The sequence below is a fragment of the Pseudopipra pipra genome, chromosome 3, assembly GCF_036250125.1.
Source record: "Pseudopipra pipra isolate bDixPip1 chromosome 3, bDixPip1.hap1, whole genome shotgun sequence".
In the NCBI taxonomy this organism is placed as follows: domain Eukaryota; kingdom Metazoa; phylum Chordata; class Aves; order Passeriformes; family Pipridae; genus Pseudopipra; species Pseudopipra pipra.
The window spans coordinates 97,852,566-97,876,137 of NC_087551.1; the positions used below are offsets into that span (position 1 = coordinate 97,852,566).

General features: G+C 37.2%; 1 protein-coding gene across 20 annotated transcripts in view; it reads right to left on the minus strand.

Annotated features, from left to right (window-relative positions):
- The window catches only part of MYT1L (myelin transcription factor 1 like), a 305,799-nt gene that overhangs the window by 122,016 nt on the left and 160,211 nt on the right, over positions 1–23,572 (minus strand). For all 20 annotated transcript variants that reach the window (XM_064650442.1, XM_064650448.1, XM_064650457.1 and 17 more), the window contains exons 3-5: positions 2,729–2,783; positions 2,513–2,546; positions 2,146–2,208 (exon numbers count right to left, since the gene is read on the minus strand). In XM_064650442.1, coding sequence (XP_064506512.1) covers positions 2,146–2,208; positions 2,513–2,546; positions 2,729–2,783 — 152 coding nt within the window. The remainder of the gene's footprint in view (positions 1–2,145; positions 2,209–2,512; positions 2,547–2,728; positions 2,784–23,572) is intronic.

Sequence of the window (23,572 nt, forward strand, 5' to 3'; positions counted from 1 at the left end):
TTCCCCAAACACATAAAATTTTTAAGACAGTCTGATTTCCTTGGAAGAAATGTTTGGGTCTTTCCCACCCAAATAGCAAAATAGAAAAAAAAGAAAAATTCCTTCAGATTCTTTCAAAATGGTAAATTTAGTAGTTATTGGTTGAGATATAAATATTACTTTTCTTTTAGAAAACAGATATGCACATTGTAAACCTCCACAAAGAACTTCGTGTTTTTACATTAAATAAGACATATATTGGCTAAATATATTTTGATTAGTGGATTGGCAATCAGGGTGACAAGAAAACATAAAAGCTCCACAAATCTTCAGCAGGAAAAGGAATTTTTGATGTATTTCCAATTTTTATTCTTTGTGCATCTGCCTAAAATTTCATTTAATTAACTACTCTGAGATTCAGTCTGTTCGTGTACTGACATACCAGAATCATGTAAAGAAAGCAAAATATGGAATTAACGCCTCAAAACTACATGTAATCTTTTCAAACCTCACATCTATTCTTTCCCCTTTCCCAAAAAGGGTGATTTTAGACAAACATAGTCACTAACTCTAACACAAAGTTAGAGCAATTCAGAAGAAAAGTCAGATTTTTTTAAGCTAAAGGGTTTCTTCTGCATGTTTCAAGGCTTTTGTTTTTGAAATCTGCACAAAAATTCCATGAAGTGTAAAGAAATGTTATAATCATTTAATTTAACTGCTGACTGTCATGAAATTTCTGAGGGAAAAGAAGGATTCAGTGCCATTTATTAATTACTTGTGAGGCTTGTATTTACATAAAGAACATGGACAAAAGAAAACCATGGTTTGAAATGAGAAGTCACAAGTGAATTTAAAAATAATTATTTTGGTTACTTTTCCTAAATCAGTGTTCCAATCTAATCAAGCCTTAAAATAACCACAAAAATGGTATTGCTCTTATGAGTGAAAAACGTTTAAGAAAATAAATTTGAATAATTATTTTACCATTTATATTGTTCAAATTTAATTCAAACTAATTTTAATATCAGGAGTATCTCTTTTCTTGCTTTAATTGTGAAAGTATTTTCTGGATTTATCCCTAGGCTTCATTCACCGATAAGAAAAAAGCCACATGAGTGGACTGAGTGGCACTGTTCAGTATCTTCTCTCGTTTCAAAAAAATGCCTAAACCACAAATATCTAATTTCAATTTAATTCATAAAGCCCATATGCCCTCATTACAAAGCGGTAATCAGATATGGTGTGAAATATGTGCTCTTATAAACACCACAAGTGCTTTAAAACCTGAAAAAGTCAAAAATGAAAAAAATCTTAGTTTCAGAAGAATTTAACACTGGTTTGAACACCTCCCCCTACTGAGAAAAGAGATGGCCCAAACATCAGCCATTTTATCTCTTCCAATGGGCTACTGTACAAAATATGTCAAATGAAATGCACAGCATGAGAGAAAAATACATGTATTATAGAGTTGTTAAAATTTCAAAATATTGCACAAGAAATTAATGGACAAATGATTCAGGAAAGGAATGATGTTTATACAGATGTGCAACACTATTCATCATTGACCTTGTAGACACAGAAATGGAAAGACTGAGGGCTAAATTAATTTGAAACACATGTAGCATGTGTAATATATGCTACCTTATATACAATTAACAATAAACAGCTAAAAAAAATCTTTCTCCAGGAGATTCTCTACATATCATGGTTTAGAAACTAAAGTAAAGGTATTTATTGCTACAGTATAACATTTGAACCCTGAAGTCTTATTATCACCGATTTGTCTTAAGCTTTGACCTTTGAATCTAACCTCATCATTTAACTTAAAATGCTCAGAAGCTTGTTTTCATTCAGTTATGAAATACATTAAATAACAGAAGAACATGAGTGCCAACATGTAACTAGGGCCAAATTTTCATTTGCAACACATGAGCAAGAGAACTGTATGCAAAAATTGAGAGATGACTGACAACGAGAACAAGTCTCCTCAGCAAAAACGCGAGTTAAATTTTGTGACAGTCAGAAAGAAAAAAAAAAAACCTGAATCTGAATAGCTTCTAGAATGCCTTATTGCTAATTTTTATCGTTGTTTGGTTTATCAAGGCCATGCCAGATAACTTGTTTACCAAATCTCTTCACTAAATTATGGAAAATTGCAGATATTACCTTCTGTGTCTTGCATATTTGCCACTAACATGACCACTGCCATCACAGCCAGGTGTGGGACAGCTGCAAAAGAGAGAATTAATCATATAGGTGCTGGTGTGCTGCAGAAAGATTATATTAAAAGCAGGTAGGCAGTAGGCATTACAGAGATGGAGGGCAACCAAGATAGAAAGAGAAATCAAATAACTGAAGGGGAAAAAAAAAAAGAGGGGATGCTTTTTATTAGCAAGTCTCGAGGGAATTAATTTCATCAGTGCAGCAGGGCATGAGCAAACCACCAATGAACTTGAAAGTGCATTATACCCATTAAAAGGCATGAATTTTCTAAATTGCTAATGGGGATACATTTTACACTCAGAGCACTAACCTGAACAGCTCTTGTATGGCTGGTTCCACGGGAACTGCAGAGAGATGGAAAATATATAAAAATTTATCATCTATTACAAGTACCCCTCTTCTACAAAAAATTACCAGAAAGGTTGTGTAAAAGCAAGGGTCAGAATGAATTGTGCAAAGAGATTCTGGAGGATGAAGGTCACCCTGAGCAGGGGCCTTGAGTGATTTACTGAAGCAAGAGACGTACCTCGAACACCTTTGGAGCGTGTGCGATGGCGCTTCTCGTCTGCATCCACCTCCATCTGGGAATAGATTAGCAGGCAGTCAATGTTCTTATCCTGCATGCACAGACTATCAATGCACAGACTGATACAGTCTCTCACACAATTTATTGACACTATTTTAATTCCATTTTATCCTGTAAAGGAAAGTTCTACTTACAGGGGATTTTTAGGATCCTCATGTTTATTTAAAAACAGAAAATGAAGTAATTTCTGCTTTAAACAGTCAGTTTCCATGCCCTGCTTTCATAGCAAATAGTGTGCAACTAAGTGCTGGTTTCTCTTTTCAAAGAGATGTTTCTAATATAAATCTCTGATTACTCCCATATGTTTTGAAATAAGAATTCAATAGATTTCTATACAATTTAAAACGAAAGTCAAGGGGTCACACACCACAGATTGTTTTCTAACCAAACCCTTTGCAATGGGAAAGAGGGGAAGGAATAATGACTGAGAAGGAGATGAACAGTCATCCTTAGACCTTCAAATATTTCATATTATTTAATATGGCATTACCATCTTTGCCAACATGTTTCATTGTTTAGTTATGTTTTTCAAGTTTCAGGAATGTGCTCACTTGCTACATGACTCAATCGTTACCTTCATTTTATAAACAACTTGCCTATGCAGTGCAGCTTTCTACGCAGTAATAAATATATATCAATCTTAAATATTTACCACACAGGGGCAAGGCTGCAGATTAGACCTTGGAAAGTATCATAAATACTAATCTATAGTAGTTAACAGAAGGCCACATAATTTGTCCTGATTTTTCATGCACTATTTTCAACAGACTTTCAAAGGAAAACTACATAGGCTGGCTAGAGTTTAGGCTTTTGTTCAACATAAGCAAATTACACTGAACTATGTTAAGAGGCTGTGTCAGGGAAAATATATGAAGTATCTGTATCACCACCTCCTTTGGATGTAGAAGAACAGGATGGCAAGATGGATCTAAAGTGCTTCATACATAGAGATGATACCGTAAAGGTCGGGAAGCACAGAAATAGACTATAATGCTCTAGTTCCCCCAGGGGGAAAAAAAATCAATCACCCCTTTATAGCAATATCCTTGGATTGATATCTTGTAAGAATGTCATATATCCCATGCAAAAACATGGAAACACGTACATGTCACTTTGAGCTAACCCTTTAATCACCCAGCTTTCTTTGGTCAGTTCCTTAACACAAATGGATGTGGGAAATAGATAGGAAGGAAGAAATCAAGGGGTGCTTTACAGAGCTCTCTCAACATATTACATCAGGAGAAAAGTCACCTCAACAAAATTTGTGGGTGACAGGGATTTGGTGAAAAGAAAGTGTCACTCTCACAAGGCTCTGCTCTAGTGATGTAGTTCTGCTTCTTGGTAGTCAACACCTGGTTCTTGGTAGCGTGATTTAGTCCACACTAAAGGGATGATCTTCTAAAATAAACAGGTGTTATGAAAGCTAATAAAGCACTAGCCTCTATCAGGGGGCTTCAGGTCAGTCTTCTGATGGGGGTCTTTGCGTAACCTTGAGTGGATTTCATTTTTAAATTAAGACACCTACACATAGCTGTGTGCACACACATTTGGAGTGTAAGCTTCTGTCTCCATCAACCAATGGTGCTGTCTGAGATCCTGTAAGGTATCCCATCAAGCCTTCAATTGCCAGTCCAGAAAGGTAGAGAACAGATAGATCCTCTGTTGTATGTACCAACCCTGGGCAGAGGTTTCGGATATCGTCTGGCATCAGAAATGACACCAACTGCCTGTGCTTAGGCAACTGAACTCAACCCCAGGTCAACACAGCCACCAGAGCTTGAGGAACAATTCCTTTGATCACCTACTAGGTGTTACTTCAGGCTGGACAGAATCAGTCTCTAGGCTCCTTTGCCCATGCTGTCTAGCTCTCCTAAGCCTACTGCATGAGACACTTGGCATACCTACTACAGGTACCCAAACTAAATCTTAAACTTTAACCCATCCACAGTGACTATTCTATACCTTGAGTTCACCCCCTATCTTGTTTCTTAGCTTCAATGTCTTGATAGGCATTTGAAGTTTTCCAAGTTGCCATATCAAAGCGCAAAACAGTATTTCTGGAATATAAAAATTACCCACTAGATGATGACATTCTTTCACTAATAAAAAAACAGTACATTGTGTTATTCTGTAACTCTCACAATGTGTAAGGACTTGACAGGAGACCAGAAGTGAACTTACTTGATTTTCAGACTAGTATGCTTTTTTAAAATGTTTGAAAAACATTATCTAGCCTCATTTGTCACCACTGAAAAATCTGCTGAAAGAACTATTATGATCTTAACCTGGAAACACAGCCCCAGTTGTTATGATAATCTGTGTAAATTTGGAAGGGGCAAACTACAGAACAGATTTGCCTTTCTTTCTAAACCAGAGTATGCACTTCAAGAACACTGAGGATACACTTTTAACTATATTATCAAAGAAGAAATCAACAAGCTGGAAAAGCCCCTATAGGATCTGCACAATCAAGATCCAGAAGCAGGTCAAAGAAGTGAAAAAAGATCATAAAAGCTGCAGGCATGCAGTGTTACTTTAAATTTTGGTGTGTATCCTACATAGGCTGCTACTTCTCTAGAAAGGCACAAATTCACCTCCTGTTGTCTGTGACCTAGATGCCCTCTCATATATGGCAATGTGTGTCTTTAATGCTCTGGGACACATCAAATGCTAGTAGGTGCCTATGTTTAGCCAACAGATTCTTGCTTTGACTTTATTTATATACTCACAGATCTTTAAGACTTTGTCTGACATTTCAAAACTTCAGCCTTCACCCCTCCAGGTTGGATGTTGGGAGCAAGCAATTTCCTGAAATTCTAGTGAGATGCAAATTGGTTCTGCAAAAGGACAGTCACCTGGCAGGCACCCTTGCACTTTCATGGCCAGGAACAGACTTCTGCTCCTGAGACCATTAACCTCACACAAACACAGGCTTCCTCATTATTTTCACATGCAGAAGAAGGAAATGTGGACCTTAGTCTCACAAGGAGTGCACCTCAGTAGTTCTACTTTATTCATGACCTCTCCATTAAAGTTCTGCAGAATACTTAGTCACTGTTCCAGAAAAGAACTTGTGGACATTGAGGACAGGCTGGCTAGAGTTAGTTTTAGCCTGTCATCTAAGATTATGTATGAAAGCAAAAAGGAAGGCATCAGGAATAGGAAGAGAAGAAATTTTTAACCTGGCTTCAAAGAGAAGTTCTAAAAACGAAAATGGAAAGGTCTAAGCTGATTAGAAGGATGGGGCACCTCTTCTATGAGGAAAGACTGAGAGAACTGGGATTGTTTCTAGAGAAGAGAAGGCTTCAAGGTGACCTAATTGTGGCCTTCCAGTAGTTGAAGGGAGCCTACGAGAAAGATGGAGAGGGACTTTTTACAAGAGCATGTAGTGACAGGACAAGGGGGAATGTCTTCAAATTGAGAGTAGGTTTAGAATAGATATCAGGAAGAAATTCTTTGCTGTGAGGGTGGTGAGACACTGGAACAGGCTGCCCAGAGAAGTTGTGAATGCCCCATCCCTGGGAGTGTTCAAGGCCAACTTAATGGAGCTCTGAGAAACCTGGTCTAGTGGAAGGTTCCCTGCCCATGGCAGGGGGGAATGATCTTTAAGATCCCTTCCAAATCAAGGCTATTCTATGACTCTATGATTCTCTGATTCTGTGATTATTAATGCTGAGAAGGAAAAGATAAAAAAGGTCTTGGTAGAAATTAAATCTCTAAGTTAGAATTTAAAATAACCGAATTATTGGATATGTCTTACTTACACAGAAAGAAGTAGATCTAGCAACTCTCTATTATGTGCATTCTTGTTATTGAAGATTTAGGGAAACAAGGCCCTAAGTAGTTACAAATCAGTGCTCTAACTAATAAACCACCGGATAGGGTACAAGAAGAGGTCTGTTATATAGATGGATATGTTGAAGCCAACCAAATAGGACATGGAACAGGTTGAGTAGTTTCTTTAGCATCTGAAACAAACAAACAAACAAAATAAAAAACCAAACAAATCCCTCCCAACAAAAACAACCAAACAAAAACCAACCAACCAACCAACCAAAAACAACCAAAAAACCATGCTCTGTGTGGTCATCTGCGCACAGGCAATTAAGACCTATTATGTATTAATGTATAGAATCTTATCCCAGTAACTACTACTACACACAAAAACATACAAACGTGAGGTGCTTTAGAAGCATCAATATAGGAAAGCTGGAAATAATAATGAGAAAAACTGAGAAGAAGAAAATCTTTTAACATAAAATGACTATGACTAGGAGCACTTTAAAATATTTCATTAAATGTTCAAAATAAAAAAGGTACATAATCACATGAGAAGCATTCACTAATAACAGAGAAAAGAAAAGAAAATAAAGGCAATACCCCCTCTTCAATACTCCAAAGCTTAAAAAAAATAACCTGTAGCTTGTGAGGATTAAAAAATAATTCATATGCACATATACACACACAGAACAGTTTACTAGTAAACATAAACTATTGATACAGTGAATTAAAAATATCAAAGAAAACCAAATGTTGAATGGGAAACACGGTAATATCAAGAAATCACTTAAATATATCTGGAAGAATTTTTGACTATTATTATTATTATTGAGAAATATAGTACTAGTAACGAACAAGAAAATTTAAAAAAAGGTTTGTCATCTTAAAATCAAAGTCTCAGACAACATTTACCTCCCCCCAAAAAAACATAGCCTAATAGCTGTTCAAGACATGGCTGTTGTTAAGAAACAAACCCAGAATACTTGAGAAATACTGGAGAACTGAAAAAAAAATTCTGAAAAAAATTTACTGTTAACTTTTAAAAGTAATCTTTACTGATTGCTGAGAGGGTGGTGTGGCTCACCAAGTTATTCTTCCTGATGCTGACCCTTAGTAACATCATAGAAAAGCAATATGGAATACAAGATGACATAATTAGCACCAGTCAACACTTCATCGTGGAAAATCTGTTCTAGTGCTCGGTTACCTGCACAGTAAAGAAGTTCTTCCTCATATTCAGGTGGAACTTCCTGTGTATCAGTTTCTGCCTGTTGCCTCTTGTCCTATTGACTGGCACCACCAAGAAAAGCCTGGCTCTGTCCTCTTGACACTCTCCCTTCAGATACTTACAGACATTGCTGAGGTCTCCTCTCAGCTGTCTGTTCTCGAGTCTGAACAGGCCCGACTCTGAACATTATTTTCTAGTAATGATAACTGTCAAGTATGACTCCTGATAACCTGAATAAATTTTTAGAAGCTGAATATGTTTCGTGAGACACTGTTTAACCTATTTGGTAAATGGGGCATTTACCAGTTACTTCAATGGGTCCCCAAATATCTCCTCAATTTATTACATACTTTTCGCAACATGAAAGTCAGTAACTACACTCTTTTGACATACCAACCTCCATTTTCAAATAATATAAGACAAAAAAGTCACAGCTGGAAAAACTGCTGTGTAAAATAGGTAAGAAAATACTGTTCTAGATTTAAACTGAAGGTACAGGGCATAGTTTTTTATAATATACATATAAATTTACTTTAAGGAGCTATTCCTCTGGTTCGTGCAATTCGGATAAAGTTCTGTGTAAATCTGAACTCATGCAACATGACCCAGAAGAAAGAAAAGGCAATTCTAAAGGTTAAGGAGAAAGAAGGTGCTGCCAATATATTAATACAAGTCAATTGAAATCTGGATTGAATGAATGTAAATTTATTTTAGACAACTAAAAATACCAATGCTTAGCATGTGATTTCTACCATGGCACTTAAACTACAAAGTTATGGCACTGTTCCAGAGGTACATTAAGATAATATTTTATGTGTCCTTACATTGCTCCTCAACACTTCTTCAACCTACAATAACCCAGGATTTAGGGACTATGGTTTTTAATTCTTAGTAAGTTTAAACTACTTGACCAAAACATGGTCACAGATGTATAGTTTCACCTGGAAACGCTACAGTCAAGCAGCAGAGGAATATAAGGTGAAGATTCTGGGGAATTAAAATATGCAGATCCAGTTAACCTAAATGGAGGGGTAGACACTGATCTCTTCTCTGTGGTGGCAGTGACAGAACCACAGGGAATGGCCTGAAGTTGTGTCACGGGAGGTTTAGGTTGGATATTAGAAAAAAGGTTCTTCACCCAGAGGGTGGTTGGCCACCGGAACAGGCTCCCCAGGGAGGTTGTCACAGCATCAAGCCTGACAGAGTTCAAGAAGCATTTGGACAATACTCTCAGGCACACAGAGTGATTCTTGGGGATAGTCCTGTGCAGGGCCAGGAGTTGGACTTGATGATCCCTGTGGGTCAATTCTAACTTGGCATATTCTGTGATTCTCTAAACATACTCTCAATCTGCATGTAAAAAACCCTGACTTTCCATATTACATCAGAGCTTACTTCAGTAGACCTGATCCCTGAAGTCTATGTAGAACTCCCTCTTCAATCTACTGAGTTTTTTTGGACTTGCTGATGCAATTTGCATAACACTATGCTTCAGCAGATCTTCCTCGCCCCTGAGTATAGAATCAAAGAATCATAGAATGTCGAGGGGTTGGAATGGACCTTAGAGATCATTTAGTCCCAACTCCCACTGCCACAGGCAGGGACACCAAACCTGACCACACCTGAATCAGTAACAATATCTGGGCCTTAATTTATGCCTTACTGATCACAGTCTTGTAAATTAATTGCATTCTAGGAGAAAATGAGTGCCTTTGTGGATGAAAAAAGAGCAGTTGATGGCAATTTAACTCAACTTTAAAAAGGCTTTTGACATAGTATTCTTATATCTTGTTATGACTGTATTCGCATAGTTGTTGTTTAAAATAAGTTGTTTTACTATTTCAATCCTCTTAATTAAATGTGGCCTATTACTTCTCTTAACAGAGCACAACAAAATTCAGGATCTTGATTTTGACAGAAAACCTGTATGACCTTCCCAAATATATTTAGTGAACTTGTTTCTGATTGTAAGATCTACAAGACAGAAGAGACAAAAAACTTCAGGATAGAAAGTTACTCTAAGGAGCTACTGGAGTGCTTAAGGAAAAGTCAGGCAGAAGGGAAAGCAAATTCCCTGTCCTTTCAGACCCTTTCCCCCACAAACCCAGGTGCCTTCTTGGCATAGACATCTGAGATTTAGTTCAAATATTTTAGAGCACCTTTTTCAGTAAAAGACAAATTAATAAAAGAATTACTGTGTTTGAATCTTCCCCTCAGGAAAACACCAGCATGCAACAAGGCCCTCTTAGAGCAGAGTTCCAGAGGGAACTCTGCAAAGATAAAAGTTACAAGTTGAGGGTACATAATACAAAGCAACCTAGTAGGCACATGGGCAAATTAATGACTAGAATATAAATTACTCCTTTGCCCTCTTCCACTTATGATGAACACACAAAGCTTTTATTAATATCAAGGAGAGTCCTTCTTGCAGAACAATAGGAGAATCTATCCTCAGGACTTGTTCTGAAACTTTGAGTAAGAGTCATTTTCCTGCTGTAATGCACAGAGGGAATCCAATCCTTCCATTTTAAGATGAGCAGTGACGGCTGCAGAAAAATCTGTAAATGCAGGCCAGAATAAGCAGAATTTACAAGTTAAATTTACAAGTTCAGCATTTATTCCTTTTGTGGGGACATATATTTGGGATTCAGTGAAGTAATGTGGAGGGAAGGCAGGAAACACTTTCAAGTATTTCCCACTGGCCTCAGATTAGTTAGAGTGGAAAAGACCCAAAGTGCACACAGGTCAATTGAGCATCTTTCTCTTATCACGTTTTTTACATTCTTAGATATGAGTAATGAGGAAGTAGTGTGGAAATGATAGGTAAGAAGAAATAACACTGGATCTATAGCACTTCTTTCTTAGGAGAGAAGATATCCTGTCATCAGTCTGTGGCTCCACAAAGATGTTTTGGATATGTTCAGTGAATAGGCTTTGGGACATGAGCTGTAACAGAACTAGAATTTCCATCAAGAAGGAGATGTCCAGAATATGTCCACACAGCTGAGCAACGCTAATTACCCCATCCTTTAACCACTCCTGCACCAGGCTACTTGCTCTGTGAGTGGTCAGGGTGGTGAGTGCCAGTGCATGCTGACAGGACCATGCAATACTGAAGTCTCAGGAACTTTAAAGTAGTCATGTTCATTTCCCCCCCCTATTCATAAGCATTTCTAAGCATATTTATTCTTCACATGACAAGGAAAAAAAAAGTTTTAACAGTTTTACAGTTTCTGTTACAGCTAATATTTTGGTCATACAGGCTCAAACAAGGATTCACGCTTCCTCGCATTAGATGCAGACATTGAAAGAAAGCAATCTCTGATTCAAAGGCCTTCTAATAAGACATTAAATAAAACAGAAGAGATAATAGGTCTATATACTTCTCTATACCAGTCAGCAAAGCAGTCAGAAGCAGCACAGATTAAAGTTGAATGTAAAATTTACAGTAAGAATCAGAAAATAAATACAGGGAAAGATTTTGGACTTAACTGTAATTTCCATGTCATGAATAGAAGCACATCATGATACGTTCAAGTGGGGGGGGATAAGCAACTTAAACCTCTAGGAACTTCAAGAAATGAGATTTCTTGAATATTATTTTCTCTATTGCTGGTGATTCTGAACCAAATTTGCACCAAATTCATTGAATTTATTCTAGAAATTCTAGTAGCATGGGGTTACATCCATAAAAATCAAGACACTACAATACTTTTTATCCAATAGTCTAGCAGCTCTTAGATGCACTTAGAATGATCTGAAAGACATGGATTCTTAGTCCTTCTACCTGGATGAGTGTCTGGTTGTGTGCATATGTAGTAGTCTGCACCACCAGCCAGGGCAGGGCCTGATGGGTTGTATGCACAGATGCCAGTCACTGGGGAAACTGGGATCCAGTAACTAGGCAGACTGGGTGTCTGAGACAGCTGCTGCAGGGATCCACTGTGCATATATAGAGACACATATACGTGAGTTTTCTCCAGTGGCCCTCCAACCTGCTCAGCCAGAGAGAACAGGATGAGGCTGTTGTGATGGCTGTGTTCACACAAGTTCTCTAAGTGTTTGTCCAGAACCTGTGTGAGCAGCCATGTATGTATGTATTTATGTGTATATACATGTAGTGTGTACATGTGCTTTGTGTACATGTGTCTGCTGAGAATGAATTTCAGCCTTGCTACTGGTTGAATTCAGGGACAGGGAGCAGCAGCAGCCTTGCCTCTCTTCAAGTTGTTGGATCCAGCATGATTTATTTTCCTCTAAAAATCCCATTTCCAAATACAATGTGTTGGAAAATGACAGATATGAGACATCAGAAAGGTTCTTTTTCTAACTCTAAAGTTGAAGTGTGGCAATTTGTTACATTTTGTACAGGAACAAAGGCAGAAAAATAATTAGGTCATGGCAGACCTTGATTTCTCATATTATGGAGGAAAATTGGTAAGAAGAATGCTTTAAAAGAAAAAATGCATTAGAATATTTAATTTTTAGAAATTTAGGAAGCCAATAGGACTTACTGAAATACAAAAAGTTAAATTTCACAAGTAACACAAAATGTTCTACAATTTCACTCCTAGGCTTAAAATCCAGCAGCGTAGGGAAGGCATGCAAGGCAGGTGTACAGTCTCTATAAATCTAGTTCCACCCTTGGCACACATCTGTAACTTGTCCTGACACCAACTGCCTATGTGCAAGTCCTGAGGTGTAATATGCCCCAAAAGACAGGTTTGCATTTAACTTGTAGGATTTAACATCAAAGACTAATTTCTTGGAAGTTTACATTCTGAACAAGCACTGATACCTGAAAACACCTTTACTTAATATACATCTTGTGTGTATATACAATGGTCTTTTGGGCACAGTAACCTAATGAAATTTTCCTTATTTCTATTTGTCTAATATTTTGTATGTTTCTATAAGCAACTATTTTATTAACCAAAGTGTAACTACATTAGACGGCTGTAACCAAGTCTTTTCTGTAACTTATTAGCACTACAGATCTTTGAATTATCATTAAAATCCTAGGAGAATAAAGGACAAGCCAAATATGGGGCACTTTAATAACCTGCATCAATACTGAGGAGCATGCAGTGTAGTACCTATCACCACATGCAGAAATAAGAGCACACAATAAAAAGCCAAAGCACATTCATGGAAATTCAGGTCAGAGTGGTCATAACTTAAAGAGTTTTAGCTTTATCTTTGAATGTCCTAATGACTGTAATCACAATCACGCTGTGTTTCAACCTCTTTGTTGCCTTGAATCACCCACATTCAAGTCAGGCCTAGAGGCCCTTTGGTGGTGAACAACCTCCCAGACCTGTGCATGGCAAACTGCTTGGAAAAGTGCACACAGCTCTGCAGAAACATTAAGTCACTGACTTGTCCCCGTAGTTCAGTCAGAAGCAGAGCTGAGGAGACTGTTAGTTTATCTTGGACTTATTCACCCTTTAAATAAGTAATGTATAAAATATATATTTTTCTGAATCCAAGGAGAAAAGGGAACAAGAAATTTAAACATATTTAGTATTGTCATGTATTCTGTATCTCACCAAGAAGCATACACAGACATGTATCACCTAAAATGCCCATAATGAGCTTTCTTATAATCGAAATCACCACATCCACAAATCGATACAAGTGAGTATAAGTATGCCACAACATACACATATGCAATTTATGTTCTTATAAAAACTAGGATACTAGATTTTAAAATCTCATTTCTGGTACTCCAGACTAAAAAAATCTACTACAACTAATTCACAAGCTGAGGTTTGTTGATCAAAAATAGCTTCCACTGTAGAAAACAGCAGTATCTTTACTGGCACTGAATCAGACTGACAATTATCAAAGACAACTATAAGCATTTCAAAGCAAAACAGACCAAAACATCACATGATATAAGTGTTATTAAAAAGATGGAACTTGTGTTTAGGTTTGATTAAACATAATTAAACATAAGCTAACTCTAGTGGATATGTACTATGCAAAAGACAAGCATTTCAGGTAAAGAAAGAGACCACATTTATTAATTATATCTTCTTTTTAATTCTAAAAGAAAACTATGTAGGCCTTGAAGTTTAGTAAGCTATCAGTCTTCACTCTGAAAGCAGGGCAGGATAGTAAAAAAAAAAAAAAATCTCTTAGTCTGTTAAAACTACCTAATTGCTGTTGTTATTAAGTGAACAGACTAGCATCCCTTCTTTCCCATTTACTACTACACAACAATGAAAGCTTATTTCTGTTTTAAGTTTTGTCTAATCACAGGAATGCCAAGGGTACTATTTCAGAACTACATGGTATCAAAAGTGTTTGTTGCTATTAGTGTGCAGGCCATTATGTTTATCAAAGGGTATGTTATAAATAGCTTACAGCTACTAGAAATGCAACAATTAGCTAATAAATTAATAAGACAGACAAGTAAAATACCAATCATGGCACTACTAACATAATTAGCATAAATTACACAGGATCACAGATTACTGTAGTTGTCGCATAAAATAAGAGCACCTACTTCAGTTGTTCAATAACTTGCATATTTTTAACACCATAACTATACAACACAATGCTCGAAAGATAAAAAAGAGACTATAAAAATAATGAATATTCATTGGTAATTTTCTGCTCAAAACTTGTTTATAGCAGTTTCTGTGGTTAAAATAAAGGAGGGGAAAAAAAGGAAAAAGAAACAAAGCCCAAACGGACAGGATTTTGTAGCTTAACATGTGCAGCAAAACCCAAATATCTTCGTAGCACAGAGATGACAGCAAGTGTAGCAATAACTATCACATGGTGACCTAGTGGCCTGTATGAGGCCCAAGTAAGTGCTACATTAAAGCAAGCCTGTTATTACTAGCATAGTTAGCAAATTCAGTGTTTGCATGAGCTTTAGAATGCAATTAAGCTGACATAGTGTCACTTTAATTCCTGGAAGAAAAGGACAGCCAGGAAGTGATTTTATTTTAGTTTCTTAATATATATTTTTTTTCAATTTTCTTTCATTTCTTTCTGTCACTCTGACATCAGAGCACCTGTAAATTCTATTATTATAAATATGGATTTTTAAAAGTAAATTGAAAAGCACATTTATTCTTAATAAGGCACAAGAGATTTCCTGCTTCAGAAGCTTATGCTGTCTGTAGCAGTTTCAAGATCTAGAAAAAACTGTTGTTAAATAATTCAAAGTGGCCAAATAGACCAAATTGGTAGAAGCATCCATATTCTGTCCTCAGTTAAAACTTTGCCTTCTGACTTAATACAGTTACTCAGATAACAGTGAGAAAGAATTTTATTAACTCCGTTCAAGTTTGTACAATATGAGGGTAAAAGAATGAAAACTAAGACTTTCAAACTTACGTTTTTGCATCCTTAATGTCAGTTTTGTGACATACTCTCCTTTTATACTACCAGCCACGCAGGACCAATGGTGTAAAGATTTTATCTCCTTGACTCATGTTGTAAAGATGGGAAACTACATCATTAGGTTTTGTTTTGACAACTAGGTGAAAAGACTGAAGTGAATTCTGCATAAAAAAGATTCCTTTCATCCTTGAGTAATACAGATAAACCTAAGAAGATTTATAGATGTATGTGCATTATTTTACATACACTCTGAAAGACTCAATCTGATGAGGACAAAGACAGGGTTGTAGAGTGTAGGTGCTTCCCTGTATTCCAGCCTTCTTTTCTTCCTAGATTTCATGTTAAATCCTTAACATGAAATTCAGGATCTGAGGCAGCATTTCTGAGAAGACAATATACTTCTAATACAGTTATTATGCTGTCTGGGTGAGAGAATGTTTCTTGGCATATGCAAAGAAACCCGTTTATGCAGAAAAAAGTATTCTGGCTCCCAAAGACATTGAAACAGGATGTCCAAAGTTCTGTCTGTTCTTACCACCTATGGGAAAGGAACAGTGCCAACAACAGGAGGGGAATCTGCCTTTATAAGATTTGCAACAGTAAAAAGGCTTACTGCTTCTAATTTCTGTGATTTTATAAAGTTGTGACAACTTTTTGCAAAAACCAATGTCTGGCATGTCTGCAGAAGACCTTCGGAATAAAAAAAGGTCAAAACACGTTCAAAAATTTATCAAAATAATTAAACAAACACCACATATTACAAAGGTATAATTCAAAATTGTTCCTCTGAGCTATACGTCCTTAAGTGTTCATGCATGATACAGGTATCATATACCAGCATTATATACACAGAAGAGTAAAATTAAACTTGCATGCAAACTCAGAGGTTCTAAACATGTATACATACAGATGTACAAACGAAAGAGTGAAAAATACCTAAAAATATAAGTCTCTACCTAATAAATTCCAAAGATGGACCACATCAATGTGCTGAAAGTCAAGCATGCTTGCTTTGTATGTTAGATCATACTGGTCTATAATGAAACATAATGTGCAGATCCTTGAGCTCGTGTCGTGGCCCACTGATGTAGTAACTGAAACATATTTATTTGTTTATACTGCAAGTCTTCTGGGCAGGGCATATGTTTGTACAGCATTTGGCAAAATAAAGTTCTGAATTGTGATTACAGCCCATATGCACTATAGCACTACAAGCAATATAAGTGCATGTACATTCATTTTCAAGGCTGAGCAAGTATATTCAGCCTAATAGCTCCTTAAAACCAATGAGTAAAGGTAGGCAATGTATACCCCAGAAGTACTTCACATGAAAACATCCCACTGTTTTCATGCAAACAGAGAAGAAAGCCACAAAAAAGCAAAAATCTAGCTGGAGACTGACTACATGCAAACATTAGAGCTTGAGCGTATTCAGCTCTGGGGCCCACAACATTAAGCACATGGACCGGCCGAAGGAAGACCGCAGGAGGCCATGAAGATGATCAGAGGGCTGGAGCACCTCTCCTGTGAAGATGGGTTGAGAGAGTTGAGGTTGCTTATCCTGGAGAAGGGTCACTCCAGGGAGACTGTAAAGCACCTTCCAATGCCTGAAGGGAGTTACAGGAAAGATGGAGAGATTTTTTTACAAGGGCACGTAGTGACAGGACAAGGGGGAATGACTTCAAACTGAAAGAGAGGGGGAGATTTAGATAGATATCATGATGAAAATCTTCACTATGAGGGTGGTGAGGCACTGGAATAGGTTGCCCACAGAAGTTGTGACTTCCCCATCCCTGGAAGTGTTCGACGCTAGGCTGAACAGGGCTTTGAGCAACCTGGTCTGGTGGAGGGTGTTCTCGCTCATAGCAGGGGAGTTGGAACGAAATGATCTTCAAGGTCTTTTCCAACTGAAATCATTCCATGATTCCATGATATTATAACTAACTGAAGACATATAAGAAGTAAAACATTATGGAGAATATGAGTTGCAAAAGACACAGTAGGACAAACAGGTTTCTCAAAAAAAGTCTTTCTCTTGAATTGGAAGGGGAAAAAATGAATATTAGCGCAAACAAAGGCAGGAATTGCACCTTCATAGCAAGTTATGGGATTACATAGATTTCCCTTTTTCCTTACTAATTGTGCATTCTCAGCAGAATGGAAATTGCAGATCAGAAAAATACTGCAAATTTTTGACAGCCTCTACATGCAGTAGTTATCCTGGAGGTGAAATCAGAGCCTTAGCATAACATTGCACTTCTGCATGTGTTCAAAATTTATCTTGTGCACTTTACATTTTTATAAGCTACAAATTTGATTCTCAGATCAGAGAACTGTTACATGAGAATGACTGATGACTAGGTTAAATAAACACACTAGGTGGGGAATCCAGCAACAGGAGAGGCAACTAAGAGCATTGGATTGTTTCTGATGAGTGTTTTTTGTGATCTCCATTTCGAGAGATCTATTAGGATGCTGCAAACGTACCTCATATATATGAATGATGTGCAGAGATCCCTACAATTCCCTGCTCTGTCTTACTTAAAAATAAAGCTGTATCACATCAATTCTAGAAACTGATATGCAGGTGAGCATTGTACTTATCTCTTCACTCTGTATTAGGCCTTACCCAGAATATTATCCCTTTTGCTCAGTTTTTAATTTATTCTCCTGTTATGGGTGTAATGAAACAGGGCTGTAAATGACCAACATTCATAAACATCAAGTCGAGCATAATTCCATTACTGCATCAGACTGGGACCTGAAAATGAAAAGCCATTTCCATTGAGGTCGAATGAAAACCCACTGGCTTATAAGGTCATGATTTTGTTCCCAATGTCTAACCCAGAGTTTCCAAGTACTATCCTGGGAATACCAGTATGTCTAAAGTAGGTTACCAGATATTGTCTGAAATTTTAGGTTATTATAAATGCTTCATTCAAGCACCATGGTGCATATAGGAATCTCACTGTGTGAGATATAATAATATTTGAGAAGCTAATAAAGATTGTGACATTCTCATAATCAGGATTCCTAAACTATAAAAAGGATTGAGATCTACTAGTGAATATCTCTAGAACCTTACATGAATTTCCACACCCCCCCTCGCCACTCCCAAACCTTCAGAAAGCATGTTTTATCCTCCTCCAATAAATGGACTGGCTTTAGCACTACAAGATTTTAAATCCATAAGTTTCTATTGTTCTGTTTTTCTCTCTGGCTACCAGCACTTCATATTAAAGTGCTCCATCTTCTCTTCACAACCAAAAGACCTACAAAAGATTACTGTTCCAATGGAAATTTACATTTTTGTGCAACTGATGCTACAAATAGCATCTTTCAGAAAATCCTCTAATATTATTAGCTGACATTTTTCTGTCAGGCTCTTTTTCATGCTTAAGTCACAGATAAAGATTCTTCCTATAAAATCTTCATTCCCCTCTTCCTAAATTCTCCAGATTTCATCTACAATGCTATGGTTATGGACTGCATACCTATGCAGTCACAAATCTTAACCTTCACCCTGAGATTATCTCAGATGGTTAGAGCATGGTGTCAATAACACCAAGGTTATGGGTTCGATCCCTGTATCGGCCATTCACTTAAGACTTGGACTCGATGATCCTTGTGGGTCCCTTTTAACTCTGACTATTCTGTGATACAATAGTTTGTTTATGGGATTAGCTGACATTGCCCACCTACAGTGTGCAGTCACAAATTTTAAACTGCACCTAAGTCCTAGAACCTTGTGTTTGCTATTGGGAAGGTGGCTCCTAGATCTGAGAGCAGTAGGAAATTAAAGGTACAGAAATTTAGATGTAGATTAAGCTCTTTGTATTTTCAGAAGGTTTACACTTATCTGAAATCACTGAGGACATCTATAGATAGTTTATATAATAGCAGTTTTGTGACTAGCATCTCTGTTGTTCCTCCTTCTTTCTTGACTTCATGCATCACACCCTGTCGTGAATTAGAGCATAACCAATCTGAAGAGGGAATTGTCTTTTAATCCCACTTGGTATCTCCAAATAAAATTTTCACATTCCTTCAGTCACAGTATTCCAGTCTCTATGTCTCAGCAGTGGAAAAAATACCAGAGTACCATTGGACAGGTGATTTCAAAATGCAGTCAGATATTCCTGCTACGGCACAAAAGGAAGGAGTAAAAACTGGTAGTAGAGGTCACAGAAAGCCAAGGAATCAATGCATTGTTATCACATTACATAGTGTTTTTATTGGGATCAGAAAAGTAACACAGAGAAAGCACAGAGAAAGTAATACTCAGAATGGTTGCCCTGATCAATTCTGTCTTCTGATCTGTTTCTTCAGGTTCATTTATTTTCTAAATTCTTTTTCAACTCTGATTCCATTACCTCTTCTGGTTGTCTTTATACCCACAGCATTTGCTGTGTACCAGCTGCTCGGGAGTAAAATGAAATGGTTAAATTTCTGACTTTTTACAGAGGAGGTATACGTATTTTAGGTCATTCCACTAAAAAGTGTATTTAGTCATACTCATATATCTTTCATTATCATTCCAAGATCTTTCTACAGGGCTGCAGGGTTTTGTTTGCTTTTGATTAAGAAAAGCCTTCAAAGTGACAGCCATTAAAATTATTGCACAAACAAGTTATATGCTTCTTACAGACTTTAATACTTTTATTTCTTAATGTGTTTTTGTCTGACGTGTGCATGTGTGTCTGTGTATGTCTGTGTATGAAAGTATGCACATTATATATATATATAAAATATGCATTTACAAGCATGTGTGTTCCTTCTATTGGTATTAATAAATATGTAAGGAGATGTGTTTATAACACATTCCTCTTTATGAGGAAAACAGAACTAGGTTTGAATAAGAAATAACTCTAAAACCTAAACACCTTAAAACACAGGTTTTAGACTGGAAACCCAGACAGACCTACAACTACACGGGCACTCGTAGGCACCATGGTGATGTCTGCTTTTTCAAGCTGCACAGTACTGTAATACAGCAATAGCTTCTGTGCTTTATTGCTCTAGGTTTTCAGGTTTCCATGGAAATGAGTGGGAATCCCAACACAAGGGATAAACAACAGGCTATCCAACTCACACCATGGTGCTGGATGTCTGAACAGCTGATTGCAAGAACAGTCATTGCAAGAACAAAAATACACATAATAAAATACTACACATGAGGCTGGAGCCAAAGAAAACAGACATGACTGTGCCTCAAAAGAACACATGTAAACTACTGCTGTAGTACATACATAAAACTTCACAAGAATTAAGGTTTTACACAATTTTTAAGCTGCCCAGGGTACGAATACAGGTATGATGTTCTGAAACTAATTAATTGAGCAAGTCATAGCTAATTAAAGCAGAGCCCAATTTTCCTGCTGTTGACTTCACTACACAGATGGTGAATTAAAAAAAAAAAATAAATTACGTGTGGTTTTATAATTCTACTAATACTAATACCAAAAGACCAATCAACTGCTGTGCAAGCCTTGGTTTCACAAATGGATAGATCATTTACAGAAAACTCCCAGTGTAGTAATACACCCTCTATTTGGGTGTTGAGGATTCATGCCAGTTCTTCTGCCTTTTTACATGAAAGTTACAGGGTCACATGGTTCCTCTGCATTTGCTATTCGTATCTAAGATTCACATAATTGTTGATATGGACACATAAATGCTAATTTTTTGCTAATGAATTACTCAAAAACAAAACCACCGTAGTACTTAAACTTTCTCAGATCAGGAAAAAAACCAGTCTCTCTTACCAGGCAACACATTTGTGCTACTATATTTGTTGATTTCACTGGAGTTGCTTCAGGCTCACTGCTGGACCTACAACACTGTTTTTTTTCCGATCAGATGTACACCTTTGAGATGTTTGCAATGTATTTGGACTACTTTTTAGTGAGGAGTCTTGGAGCATACAGAACAATATGCTAAGCAGAGAGACTCTGCTAGACCTTATAGTGGTATCTCCTGCTCCTTATTAGGTTTGTCAGCCACTTGGCAGGAGACAGCAAATCATGAGTAGGTCCCTACCAAGTGAAATAGTCTATTATGAGGCAAACAAGATCCTTCAGATGGAAAGAGGAGAATAGGAGAACAAAGCAGAACTGTCCCTTATTATCCCTATATCTCCACAGTCATCCTTCACCCAGGTGTAGATTTCCTTCTTATACCACAGGTCATATGAGGAAGTACATTTCCAAGTAAACACTGTCAACAGTATCTCCTAAAAACTTAATCAACAGGCACATTATCTTCCTATTATTATCCCACATTATCTTCTCAAAGTCATTCAGTTAGTGCTAAGCCATTCTGAAGCAAGAAACGAGAGGTAACAAGTTATCTCAGTTGCACCTGTATGAAATGTGGTTACCAATTTGCACATTTATATGAAATACATTGTTCGGTATGTCAAGAACATCATACTGAGCTTTGAGCATTTTCTGACCAAACAGTGGTGCTTTACTAGCATTTTGCCTGACAACAGATTCATGACTCACTGATGGCTTGGCCAACCCCCTCAGCCCTATTGAACTTCATTTACCTTTGGGGCATATGATAATTACATATGATCAAGCTAAGGAAACAATATCTCTGAAACTAGAGGACAGAGAATTCTGGGACAGGAAGGCCAGAACATCTTCCTGAATGAGGAAAATCAGCAGTGAAACAGAGTTAAGAAGCTCATTTCCTGATCTAACCCCTCATTTCTATGCCTGTAAGGCATTCTGACAAATAACTATTCGTGTTGCTAGGCCATAAATCCAGTCACTGAAATTATCCCTCTTTGGGTGTATTATTTTGGTTTTCAGATAAGCACCACTTAGCTGTATTTCCATAACTGAGGGGAGCACAGGGTCAGAAATAAGTAGCCAGGAACAGCTATGGACAGATACTTCCTAAAATTGCTTCAGTGCTGAAAAAATGTAATGCCACAGCTTATCTGAGAGGCACAAGTATACTTCAGAGGTGGGGAACATTTGTTTCCATACAGTTAGGTTGACACAAACATAAAGTTCCTGAATTAGAACTGATTTACCTCGAAGCTGCCATTGAGAAAGGACAAAATGGACTTGAAGGAGTCTCTCAGTCCTCATATAAGTAGATGCTCTGTAAAACAGTTACATACGTGTAGCTACATGCTGCTAACAAAGAGCATCTGCGATTCCCACCTAAGGTTTACCAGAACTACTACTGGCTGCTTTGCCACATTCTGGCTAGCACTCCTTTATCCACAACCACTCCTCAAGACTAAGTGCTCTCTAGTACTCTTAAATATCTGGATTAAGGTCTAAACATGGTCTGATCCTATCTCAAACTGATTTGGGGGCTGAAATTTCTCTCCTATTAAGACAGCCTGATTCAGTCAGGGTGGTTCGGCCTGGAAAAGAGAAAGTAGATAAAGGGGGCTTATAAGAAAGACAGATTAGAGAAATGAAAACAACCAAATTTATCTGTAGTTAAAACAAGTAGCATAAGATCTAGTAACTTCCAAGCTGAGATGAGACTGGAAGGCGTGGAAGGGGTGATGCCTTGTTCTCTGGTGGCAGCAGGTGAGTGACATCACTGTTGTCACTATTCTGGTCTTTTGTGCCACTGCCATTTGTCCTTAGCTCACTAGCACTGTAAGATGCACCTGTGCAGTCACAGGCCAGGGATGATGTGGAATCTCCCTGGGAGAAAAAGCAATGAGCCATGGAGAAGGCAGATATATTTTCATTGCATCTCCAGCTTCCTGGGAAACATACTTCTGAAAATTCCCTTAAATACTCAAGACATGCTTTCAGTTCTAGTTCTGCTTTCATGAAAACATGAACAAGCCTCATTTTTCCCATTTTATAAAATATGATCATTAATAAGTTTCTGTGTCTCTCTTTACCAGTCATGTACTCATAACCTTTGTATGCCACAATAACTGATAACAAAGAACAGCAAATCGCAACTACAATAGTAATCATGTCAGATTATTTAGACATTAGTGGCTGAAGTATTAATTACTGTCTTCAACATTTTTTGTATATTTCTTTGTAGAATCTATATGAAAAAAATCACTTTTTGTTAGTCAAAATATGCTCCATGAATAGTCATTCACACATTCCAATACCTGTTACATTTAAGTGTTGCTTTATTATGATTTGCTAAAAGTCATGTTTTCTTCTGTTGTCACATAGTAATTTTGAGCTCATTTCCTGTGAGCTTCTGAACAGACTAGAAGTACCCATAGAGCACATAGGCCAATGAAACTGCAGACAAAAAGCCTTTAGGTGCAAGAGGCAGGTGAGAATAGATTAGGGGACATGGAGGATGGAGGAAGTGCATCGGTTTTATTGCACAATAGGGGGAATTATACAATATAAGATTCTTATTGCATGAAAAGAAATACACATTTTAGGTTAATTTGATTGGGGTTT